General features: G+C 42.7%; 1 protein-coding gene across 3 annotated transcripts in view; it reads right to left on the reverse strand.

Moving 5' to 3' along the window:
* Positions 1-5,636: 5,636 nt before the first annotated feature.
* Positions 5,637-12,691, reverse strand: part of LOC106607647 (SERTA domain-containing protein 2) — a 39,730-nt gene continuing 32,675 nt past the window's right edge. For all 3 annotated transcript variants that reach the window (XM_082976773.1, XM_014204813.3, XM_014204814.3), the window contains exon 3: positions 5,637-11,438. In XM_082976773.1, the coding sequence (XP_082832899.1) occupies positions 10,754-11,438 (685 nt within the window). In that variant the 3' untranslated portion in view covers positions 5,637-10,753. The remainder of the gene's footprint in view (positions 11,439-12,691) is intronic.

Raw genomic sequence — 12,691 nt, forward strand, 5'->3', positions numbered from 1 at the left:
CAAATTCACTTTTAACAAGGCTCACCTGTTAATTGAAATGCATTCCAGATGACTACCTCACAAAGCTAGTTGAGAGAATGCCAAGAGTGTCACGATTCTCTAAAGCAGAACCCAGAAGCCGACCAGGACAAGGTGAGTAAAATGAAGGTGAGTATTTATTTACAGAGTCAAGGTGAAAACAGAATAATCCAGGAGACGGAGCGGCAGCAGAGGTGAGTTGATGAGAGTGAATAGGCAGATCCAATGATGTCACAGAAGCCACCGACGACCAGGCGGGTGGGTGAATGTTCCGGGAGAATGACTGTAGACAGAGTAAACGGAGGTGAGTAACAGGTAAAAAGTACAGAACAACAAAACTAACTCTAGTGACTTGAGGCTGACACAACATACTGTTCATTGCTAACGATCCAGCGGGGAATGGATGTCAGGTCAGAGCTTATGAAGAGAAGAGGTGATGATCAGGACCAGGTGTGCAGATGGCTGATGAGATGCAGGTGCGGGTAATTGAGAGATCTCCCGCCTAGCTTCGTCACCCGGCTACCAGACAGGGTGTGTTCAGAAACCTCAGGAAACAACTCCAAAAAAGAAAACAGGCAGAACACAGACTCAGGAAGCGGGATTCATGACAAAGAGTGTGCAAAGCTGTCATCAAGGTAAAGGGTGGCTACTTTGAAGAATCTCAAATATAAAATATTTATATTTGTTTAGCACTTTTTTGGTTACTACATGATTCCATATGTGTTATTTCATAGTTTTGATGTTGTGAGGGAAATGTTATGTTTATGTATCAAATCAATGCTACAAAGTATCGAATTAATGCTACTTTCTAATAACTAACTAGAAAGGTTCATGCAGTTGGCTGACTGATCGCGTATGGAGGAATCCTCATTATCGCTGTTCGTCAACTTGGCAGTACGCCCAGAATATTACTATGGGAACAACCGAGGTATCTCAGTTTCAAGGTCTCAACTTGGAGAGAGAGAGCCTCATGAGGTATTGGTCAGTCACATGTGCGAGCCACCGGTAGTGATGAATTAATTATGCTAAATCATGCAAATATAACTTGTCTGTGTATAACCGTATATAAGACAACTGCTGGGACTGCCCCAACAGAGCTTCTGATAGACCTGTACGGTGTGCAGAGTTTGTTGTAACCTCTCCAGCTTGCTGATAATAAAGTCATTCATTTTAAGATTGGCTTCAGTTGTCCCTGATGTTGAATTTCCACCACAATCAGGCATCACGAATGGGATCAGTGATTCTACCTGTGGAGCATCCCAGTGAAGGTCTGTGAGGGAACACCGGTGGTGCATTCCATGTGAAGGCTTGCAAGGGAAATTCCCCTCTGACCAAAGACGACGTGGACCCGCCCAGACCAGACTTTTACTGTGAGCTAACCGGGGGAAGATACCTGATCCGCGAACCTCTGAAGGACACGTCTACTGAATTTCAGTAAGTCAATTTAAATGTATTACTATAAAAATAAAATAAAAATTATAAAACCAATCAACTTTAACATAAAGATGTAGAAGAATGGTACCACTAGTCTTAGAAGAAGGTTAGAACTAGTCTTAGGAGAAGGAGTCTGTGAGAGGCCAACTTGAAAGTAAAGAAAGAACACACAAGAAGGTTAAAGTGAAGGGATGATTTCAGAAAGTGGGAGAGAGAATCAGAAAATGCTAAATATAAAGCTGTAAAAGGACTGATGGTAAAGCAAGTGGAACTGGAGAAGAAAGGGGAAGATGAAAATAACAAGCTTGGCTGGGATTTCTCTGAGGGGAACCCTTGCATGGGGACCCCCTTGTATCTGCCACTGCCAAATCCTCCACCAGCACACGGAGATGGTGGCCTCCCACCCCCTCCTAACCCAGTTGGGTTTGGGACTGTGCCAGGTGGAGGAGCCGTGGGATTAGGAGCTGTTGGAGGGGCTGCAGGTGCTGGAGCTGAAGACAGAAAGCTAACAGCAAAAACAAGGGCCAAAGGAGAGGGAGAGTGAAGAACTGGAGAAACGTAAGAGAAAAGAGGAAAGTAGAGAAACAATAAGCAAATGAAGGAGCGCAAACAGGAGGCATGAAGAAGAAAGTAGTCAAGACGAAGACAAAAGGAGCAGCAGCGAGGACAGTAAACGAAGGACAAAGCAGAAGAGACCAGCAGAAGGATAGAAAGAAAACCTCCAAAAAGAAGCTTGAGCGAACATTTCCAATAATATGCTACCCCAACACCGCTGGAGGTGGGATGTTGGAAATGGCGAAACTGTGGGAAGTTAGGGTATTTTTCAAAACATTGTCCTGGAGTGGGCCCTGAAGCTGACGGAGGGAGAGACCGGTGCTTCTACAACTGTGGGTAGGTAAGGCATCTTTCAACACACTGCACAGTAGGAGAAGGCCAAGGAGAGTGGCGGTCCACACCTGTGGGCATGCAGGTGAAAAACCCATTCGATAGGGGAGGTGGATGAGGGGCCTACCAAACAGAAGAAGAAACAAATTAAGAAAACAATGATGAAGAACCAGAAGAAACATGTCAAATGCTAAAATTGACCACCCTGTACACCCAAACCCCTTATTGATATCTTAGTTAATAAACATAAAATTACATTCTTGGTGGACACTGGGGCCGCGGTCTCAGTGTTGAAAATGTCTGCCCTGTCTGTCTCCCCCTCTAAGAAAACAATGCACACAGTGGGAGCGTCTGGAATTCCCTCTGAAGAATGTTTGACTTTTCACTTGAACGTGGAGTAGGGAGAGGGCAAATGGAGACACCGATTCCTGTACTCCTCCTCCTGCCCAGTAAATGTATTAGGAAGAGATTTGATGTGTAAAATGTTTTTATTTATCTGTTGCCTGTACTGAAGAAGGATTGTCATTGTGATCGAGAGAAAATGGAATCTTCCCATGCCTGAGGGGTAGCTGAAAGAGAAATGTATCTTCCTGGTTGCATGGTAACTGGAAGTGTCTGAATACATACAGTGACTTGCGAAAGTATTTACTCCCTTGGCATTGTTTCCCATTTTGTTGCCTTACAACCTGGAATTAAAATAGATTTTTTGGGGGGTGGGGTTTGTGTCATTTGATTTACACAACATCCCTACCACTTTGAAGATGCAAAATATTTTTTATTGTAAAACAAACAAGAAATAAGATAAAAAACGGAAAACTTGAGCGTGCATAACTATTCACCTCCCCAAAGTCAATACTTTGTAGAGCCACCTTTTGCAGCAATTACAGCTGCAAGTCTCTTGGGGTATGTCTCTATAAGCTTGGCACATCTAGCCACTGCGATTTTTGCCAATTCTTCAAGGCAAAACTGCTCCAGCTCCTTCAAGGTGGATGGGTTCCGTTGGTGTACAGCAATCTTTAAGTCATACCACAGATTCTCAATTGGATTGAGGTCTGGGCTTTGACTAGGCCATTCCAAGACATTTAAATGTTTCCCCTTAAACCACTCGAGTGTTGCTTTAGCAGTATGCTTAGGGTCATTGTCCTGCTGGAAGGTGAACCTCCGTCTCAAATCTCTGGAAGACTGAAACAGGTCTCCCTCAAGAATTTCCTTGTATTTAGCGCCATCCATCATTCCTTCAATTCTGACCAGTTTCCCAGTCCTTGTCGATGAAAAACATCCCCACAGCATGATGCTGCCACCACCACCATGCTTCACTGTGGGGATGTTGTTCTCGGGGTGAGGTGTTGGGTTTGCGCAAGACATAGAGTTTTCCTTGATGGCCAAAAAGCTCAATTTTAGTCTCAACTAACCAGAGTACCTTCTTCCATATGTTTGGGGAGTCTCCTACATGCCTTTTGGCGAACACCAAACGTGTTTGCTTATTTCTTTCTTTAAGCAATGGCTTTTTTTCTGGCCACTCTTCAGTAAAGCCCAGCTCTGTAGACTGTACGGCTTAAAGTGGTCCTATGGACAGATCTCCAATCTCCGCTGTGGAGCTTTGCAGCTCCTTCAGGGTTATCTTTGGTCTCTTTGTTGCCTCTGATTAATGCCCTCCTTGCCTGGTCCGTGTGTTTTGGTGGGCGGCCCTCTCTTGGCAGGTTTGTTGTGGTGTCATATTCATTCCATTTTTTTATAATGGATTTAATGGTGCTCTGTGGATTGTTCAACGTTTTGGATATAAAACTATATAATCTACCATAATGCATTTTGAAAAATAGCTACGACCTACCTAATGAACACAGCTTTGGTGTGACCGCCATCTAAAAAAGGAATGGTTTTGACTGCATGGAACATTTGGAAATGAAGCTTCTCCTCCCGACCATGCTGTTCTGCTCCTAAAATTGCAACTTTACCCTCTTGTAAAAATGAAAAACTGCTATTAAACTATATCTACTTGAAAATAAAGTTGAATCCCTCCCCCTCTTAAAGTAAACGTATAAGGCGATTATGATAAAAAACTATTTAGTTCATGGTTATTGTTAGTTACATGATTATACGTTTTTTGTGCCAGCCTTACCGCTGTCACCAATCTGTAACCCTTAATTCTGGTTGTAGATCATTTACACTGTTCGGCAGTAAAAGTGAACACGGGTTACAATGCAAAACTGTACTTGTAGTTTAATTTCTCCGGACCAAGAGATAAAGCTGACCAGTCTTGAACAATTCACTCTTTTTTTCTCCCTCACTCCCATCACACGCAGGTGCCTCTGGGAATACCATGCTTTCAAAATAAACATCCCCAGGGTACAAACAATAACAATTGCGCCAAAATAATAAGACATAAAACGAAGGCTACAGTGATTACACATGCAGAAACGTGTTTGCTGACTGTCCCTGCATCTTGATGAAAATGGAGGGCACAGGTATTACATGTTGTCCATATTTCCAGTATGCTCAAGGCCTTTGCTGAACAGCTCACTGCAATATGCAACTTCAACTGATTGTGGGTCATTTTCACACCAAAATCTGGATTAGCCAGAGGTGGTCCATACCCATCCACCACTTTATGGGAGAGTGCAATATGCTGCACATCTGAAGCTGTAAGTTGCAAACGTGGACTACTGGCAGGGAGCTTCCGCAACAGCACTGAGTGTTTGACTGGAGGCTTCCAGATGCTGCATTTCCTCTTAATTAACCATCAGCCGTGATTTCTACCTTCGAGGGGTCTCTCTGCACAGGGTGAGAGCCGCCATAGAAATGTGTTCAAATCAAACAAACATTCTGACGCCTTTCCTGTCTATCAGCGTATTCTCAACAAAATCAGCATAGAGCAGGGTAATGCGGATTTTAAGGTTGGGCCTTACATATGAGAACATGCAAATGGGTAATCATGTTTATAGAAACTAGACCTTTTGCATCTTCTCAGATATGGGTTTAAATGAAGTAATGCAACCATCATAATATCCTATGACCAATTCCCTCCTTTTCTCAGTGTGTGCCGAATTGATATAAAAAAGGAGGAAAACACTACCCGATTTCATATTTGATTTAGATTTGACCACAAGGGAACAGTCAATACACAGTGTCTGACAGACATTGTTTTTCCTCTTGTGCTGGCTGGCCTTAGAATACCAGAAAACTCTCTTCCGTAATTTCTTATTTTTTCTGATGAAAAGCTGATCACAACATAAGTCACAATAAACGAGGCAAGTATTGCACTGCGGTGATAAAAAAAAAAAGAGAAAAGAAACCTGAGACATTGTTTTCTGTTTTATTCAGACTTACTGACCTGCTACAACAGTATTGCATAGAGTATAAATGTGTCAAAATAAATTATATTACAGAACACAGAGTTTGTGGTCAGAACAAAATAAATGGACCAGACAGTGGTTGTGAGGCCGGTTGGACATACTGCAAAATTCTCTAAAGATGTTGGATGTGGCTTATGGTAGAGAAATTAACATTAAATTCTCTGGCAACAGCTCTGGTGGACATTCCTGCAGTCAGCATGCCAAATACATGCTCCCTCAAAACTTGACATCTGTTGCAATGTGTTGTGATAAAACTGCACATTTTAGTGGCCTTTAATTGTCCCCAGAACAAGGTACATGTGTGTAATGATCATGCCATTTAATCAGCTTCTTGATGTGCCACACCTGTTAGGTAGATGGATTATCTTGGTAAAGGAGAAATGCTCACTAACAGGGATGTAAACAAATTTGTGCACATCATTTGAGAGAAATAAGCTTTGTGTGGGTATGGAACATTTCTGGGATCTTATTTCAGCTCATGGGACCAGCACTTTACATGTTGCGTTTATATTTTTGTTCAGTGGAAATATCAGTCACCGTCAAACACAAGGTCTTGCAGCCCTCTTCATGTTTGGTTCAGTATAAATATTTTGGAGATTTACCAGAGGGCTATGGAGTTACCTGACCAGCCAGAATTATTTAACAGGTATTCTATTATTATACCATATTCCATTTCTCAATCCAGGGATATTGACTGGGTTTTACAAATGTACATGTACCACCTGTACTGCAACTTCATATTTTGGTTAATTTAGCGATGTGGCTGCAGGCTGAAAACAGCAAAAAGCTGCCAGTTTTAGACTGCCTGGTCCATAATAATCTTCCATTTATTTGTTATAATCAGAGTTAGTTACATACATCTAAAATATCAATCGATGATAACAATCCAGGGGAGAATGACTGTCACCTCACATTGAGGATTTCAAGTTTAAGGTGGACCGCAGTACTGCAGACATTGTTTCCAGAGAACAGGATCCCCCATTGTAGAGAATGGCAATATTCGTGGATATATAGAAAAACATTAACACAATCATGGTGCCAATATTTTAATCTATTATTTCACCAGATGTATGTCCTTGAACCGATTACTTTAAAATCACACAAAGTGAAAAGGATCATTTAGTTGCTAATAGCAGCCTGCAGTACCTCAGTCAGCCTTCAACTGGAGATCCTCAATGAGGGGGCAGGACTGAGCAAGCCTGCAACTTCACTTCATACAGTAGCTTAAACTGAGCATGAGACGTTTCCAAAAACTCCATGTTGCAAGATGGTGACACGCTGAAATGACACTTCCTGATCTTTAAACACGCCACTGAGCATTCTCAAATGGGGTGACGTCATCGATGGCTTCGCCCATTTTTTTTTTTTTAACAGTCTATGTAAATCTCATCATGATCCGCAACAAATATTTACAGACGTGTTTTTTTTTTACATTACCTATTCGATGTAAATTAAATGAGTCCGGAACTCTGTTACAAAAGCCCAAGACCCTTAATATACTGCATTTATCTCAATCTTATCAAAATAAACAAAATCACACAGAAACTGTATAAATACAACAAAAAAGCTTACAAAGCTTAAACTCAACTCATTCAATGCACTGTTCTCAGCAGTGTGAGCAGGGAGGATCCACTGAAGTGTGCTGATGGTGTGAAAGAAAATTCTCGTTGGTTTTATTGTTCCGTTTTGTGGTGATGTTCAGGCTGACTCTGTCCTTAGGGTGGGGTCTGTGTGCAGTCATGCTGGAAGGACGGGAGGGGTGTGTGTGTGTGTGTGTCATCGGCAGAGCATCAACACCTGGGAGTTGTTTGCTTTGAGAGTTTACAACAGTAGTGCCGGTAGCCTGTGCCCCAACCTCTCATCTAAAATCTGCCTATTTCAGAATGTGACTCAATGCAGACATGATCATTTCTGTTTAATTTACATATTACTTTGTATTCTTATTGGCTGACTGGAAAAAAGGGGACTCTTTTTTTTGGGGGGGGGGGGGGGGCGCAGCGCTTACACATAGCAGCTGTTGTGAAACTCTTCCGTGTAGCCTTTTCCACAAGAAAGGGCCGTGTCACGTGATGGCAGCTACTGCTCCCCTCCCCTGTCTCGGGGAGCACATACACTATATACACTCACACAAAAGTGTGCAGACACCTATTCAAATGATTGAATTTGTCCATTTCAGCCACACCCGTTGCTGACAGGTGTATAAAATCAAGCACACCGCCATGCAATCTCCATAGACAAACAGACAGTAGAACTTTACTTCTGTAGGAAAATAAAAGGCATGTGATGAATCAGAAATTGTGGAATATAATTACTGTCAACCTAAAATATTGTAATATAATTATACAGTTTATATAACCTCTATGTAAAATATATATATATAAACAGACCATAATGTCAACATTTTTGTTTTCTTTGAAAGCTGTGAGTGCTATTAGATATAGATATGATACAATATCAGTACATGTTGCATATTCAACTTGTGTAAGTCCTATCAACTGATTTCAGCCAGTATGATTGACTGGAATGTTGGCAATTAATTTGAAACATTTATGGAATCATTATTTAAAAAAACTGTCTGGCCAGCTAGCAAACATACAGTGCGGATAAATTCTCCAAATTCATTAGCTTACAAAATATCTTATCTCAACACTGGAAAACAATGTTTGACCAACTCCCTGACCAAAACGGCTGACTTTTATCTCATCATAAGATGGTTCATGTCCCTTTTAGTATAGACCCAGTCAGTATTAGATCATCACGACCCTATGCGCCTGTGCGGAAAACAACCTGTGGTTACCTAGGTTACCCCATTGGCTCACAGCAAAAATGTAACCTTTTTCAAACGCATGCTTTAGTCCATTACAAAACATTTGATTAACAGGTCTAAAGATGACTTTTCAACATCGCCTGCTCCCTAGCATTCTCACTACTTAGAAAAACTATTGTAGGGCTTCCCTCATGCACCTTTTCATGACTATGCTAGTATTGTTGTCTCTACCTTTTTGCCCTTTGTGCTGCTGCCATGTGTTGCTACCGTGTTATGTGCTGCTGCCATGCTGTGTTTTGTCCTACATCTTTTTTATCCCAGCCCCTGTCCCCGCAGGATGACTTTTGGTAGACCGTCATTGTAAATAAGAATTTGTTCTTAACTGACTTGCCTAGTTAAATAAAATAAATAGCCACTTGAGTGCTAGCTAGCTACCGACCAGAACATTAAGTTTGCCAAGACCAACACCACAAAACAAGTAGACTATACAGCTACAAGTAGTGAGTAGAGTTCCAAACAGACTGTATTAAACCAGTTAAATGTCTTACATGTGATGAAATGTTTTCCACACACACAGCTACGTGTAGCCTACTTGGACACCGTGTCCCCACATTTCCCACACGGATAGCCTGAAGCCACAAGGCTCTCCTGGCAGGCTCCATTTCCCTACGTTGGAGAATAGCCTGAAGCCTCAAGGCTCCATTGCCTTACGTTGGAGAATAGCCTGAAGCCACAAGGCTCCATTTCCCTACGTTGGAGAATAGCCTGAAGCCATAGGGCTCTTCTGGCAGGCTCCATTTCCCACACGAATAGCCTGAAGCCACAAGGCTCTTCTGGCAGGCTCTATTTCAATACGTTGGAGAATAGCCTGAAGCCACAAGGCTCTTCTGGCAGGCTCCATTTCCCTACGTTGGAGAACAGCCTGAAGCCACAAGGCTCTTCTGGCAGGCTCCATTTCCCTACGTTGGAGAATAGCCTGAAGCCACAAGGCTCTTCTGGCACGCTCCATTTCCCACACGAATGACCTGAAGCCACAAGGCTCTTCTGGCAGGCTCCATTTCCCTACGTTGGAGAATAGCCTGAAGCCACAAGGCTCTTCTGGCACGCTCCATTTCCCACACGAATGACCTGAAGCCACAAGGCTCTTCTGGCAGGCTCCATTTCCCTACGTTGAAGAATTGTGAAACAGAAGGTCTGGATTTTTGACCTGGCTACATGTACATTGAATAACACAGCAGCTTTTCGGCATGTTTTGTTACTTCTATAACAAAAATAAACAGACGCCCAAGTTGCCTCTTTTACAATGTGAGCCAAAAGGATGCTGGTTTTCCTCAATTTGTGCCCGTGGTCGATGGGAATTCCTTTATTATTACGTGAATACCAACTGGGACTATTCTAATTCTACGAATACCTTGGTGTCTGCATTTTTAAACAATCGTTAAAGTGGAAAATATACATGGTATTCAATTGTATGTACAGCTCTTCAATGAGACAGACACCACTAAATGCTTAAACGAATGCAGTCTAACAAAACACTGTTCCCAAGTAATCAATACAATGTCACCTTAAGATTCTCAAAACATGTGAGTGACCAAACCGCAAACCAAATACTCAAAATCTTGTGCCGATTATATTTTGTTGTCCGCTACTATCTGATTAAAATGACCAAAATGGATGGATAAGGCATCAATGTAAAGTCACAGAATTATCGACTATGCTGAGACTCGCATCCGGAAAAGGCATTCTCTGGCGTAAAAATATCTGCATTATTGACAATCAGAAGTTTATGTTAAAGGAACAAGACCAATCAGAACACAATATGTGAAGCTCTTTGAATAGTGAGACAGACAGCTGTTGTTTTAGAGAGAGGTAGTGTGAGGATTGAACAAGTCCCGGTCTATTTAATTAATTCTTGATAAATTATTGCAATGCTCCAGAAATACATGGTGGAATCCATCCACAAAAATGTCCTTGTTACACAGGTCGTCCTCTTTGTCAAAGAATGCACTGGTTAATAACCATCCAGTATAACGTCTCAATGGTAACGCTTTGTGATTGTTGCTCTAAGTCACTGCTTATTAAAGTAATCTTGTTAATGTAAAAGATGGCACCAGCGGGCCACCAGAAATATGCATTCATCATACAGTAGAGGTATATCGGCCAAGTAATCATCAGAACTTATGAATAAATATACCAAGTTCTTTGTATAAAAATAGAGACTTAAAAAATAAATGAGTCATTCTTCCCACCACCAGCTCATAAAATGGGCAGCTGTGAAATGGCGCCAATCAGTCAGTCAGGAGCATACCAGGATCTCAATGATGTGGTCGAGGTCATTGAGATACCGCTGCAAGGTGATGCTAGAGGTGGTGCAGAATCCCTTGAGGTTGTCGTCATTCCCAAAGGAGGCTCTGCTGCTCCCGCTGCGAGGGGGGCAGCCCAGGACAAAGTCAGATGGGTCGTACATTGACGTGTCAATGTCCTCAAAGATGTCGTCCAGCTGCAGGTCCGTCAGGTAGCTGGTGGAGTTTGTAATTTCAAAGGATCCAAACAGCAGAAGCGGAGACTTTCCGTCGTCCTCCGACCACAGTCTCTCAGGGAGTCCTGTGCAGGCAGACTCTGCGTCATCTTCACAAAGCAGTGAGGGTGAGGACAGTGCGGCCACTAGGGTGGTGGGGGGCACATGCGGCAACTCGGGTGAATGGCGCAGTGCAGCAGGGGCTTGAGGCAGTGAGGGGGCTGGAGGGGGGGAATCCAAAGGGTGTGGGCCTCCCTCCTGCCTCATCTCCCGCTGAATCTGGTGCAGAGTGTTAGCCAGCAGCACCGAGCGGTGCAGGCTGGGCTCAGCTCGCCGCTGGCAGCTCTGGAGCTTGAAAAGGCACAGGTCCAGCACCAGCTGCCTCTGCTGAGGGTAGGGCATGTCCAGCACCGGGTCCTCGCATTCACTAAGCTTTCGCTTCAGCCCACAGCCCACCATGTACCTGTGGCGGGAACAGGAAGAGAAGGATGTCAGACAGGGCCTACAATTAACACCCGCCATCTGCGGGTAAATTTTGGCATTGTAAGATGTTTATTTCACCGGCCACGTTGGTGGATGGTCAAGGCTCCACAGTGCTTGCATTTGTGAATAAAATGTCAAGTATGATCACATTTAGTCAAAAATGTTGCAGTAGCGGTTTTCAAAGTACTGCCGTTAATTTACCAGCTATGAAACCTAAATCGCACAAAGTCAAAGGACTAGGAATCCCATATAGCCTATCCCACCTCGCACTGCAACACTGCCTAACCGTGGGCACCTAAAGAGCTGATGGAAAGAAGCATTTTCTTGGGCACAGGCATACAAGTTGATGTAAATTACTTGAAACGAATTCTACTGAAGTGAGACTGTCCTTGTGTTTTGTCCATTTACATTGTTCGCAAGCCATTTTGTTTTTCAATGTTCGAGTTTCAACTGCTTAGGAAGAGAAGACAACGCTACTACTAGTCACACTCAATCTCACGGGCAGAAACATGACAAGTCGCGTTACCACAGTAACCTCCCACCCTTAAAGGGGCAGGTGACCATTGTCTTATGTGATATTTTGGTTAAAAGACTCAGGGTCACAAAAAGTTATGAAATTAAACAATACCGCATTTCTTACTGGTAATACATTTGTTTTACAAAGCAAGCTGCATGCTCTTCTGTTTTTTGTTGGGTGTAATTTTAGCAGGGGAAAAATATTTTGTCAGGTAACAAAGCTGAGTGGCTGGTAGCTTTTAAATCTAGCGTTTTATTCTTAAAGACTGACTTATCCATCTCAATACTGAAGTGGCATGAGCACCATCTGTTGTCCTGGCTATTGAAAGAAATCATGAAAAGTGTGTTCTTTTGAATTGGGGCCCATCCTTCACTGATCGTCATTCTTTAAATAGCCATCTCTGCAGTGAGGTTCTCTTGTGGAATGGTCTTGAGTGGCATAGGCCCATTGTATTCTCCTTTTGTGCTTTCAGTGGCATGTTCGGAAGAAATAATCTGAAGGGTGTGCTTGCAATGTTCTCCACAGAAATATTCAGGAAGAACATTGTCAGATTTAAGTAAGTTAATGTGAAGGGCTCTGCAACAACATACATCTGTCCCCGAATAAAGAATCTTGGTCGACCAAGAGTCGTTTGTTCTTTCAACCAATCGATTGGTCAAAATGTTTAAACTAGGGATGCACGATATATCGGTGAACATATCGGAATCGCCAGATAT

The sequence above is a fragment of the Salmo salar genome, chromosome 06 (genome assembly GCF_965601325.2).
Source record: "Salmo salar chromosome 06, fSalSal1, whole genome shotgun sequence".
Classification (NCBI taxonomy): Eukaryota; Metazoa; Chordata; class Actinopteri; order Salmoniformes; family Salmonidae; genus Salmo; species Salmo salar.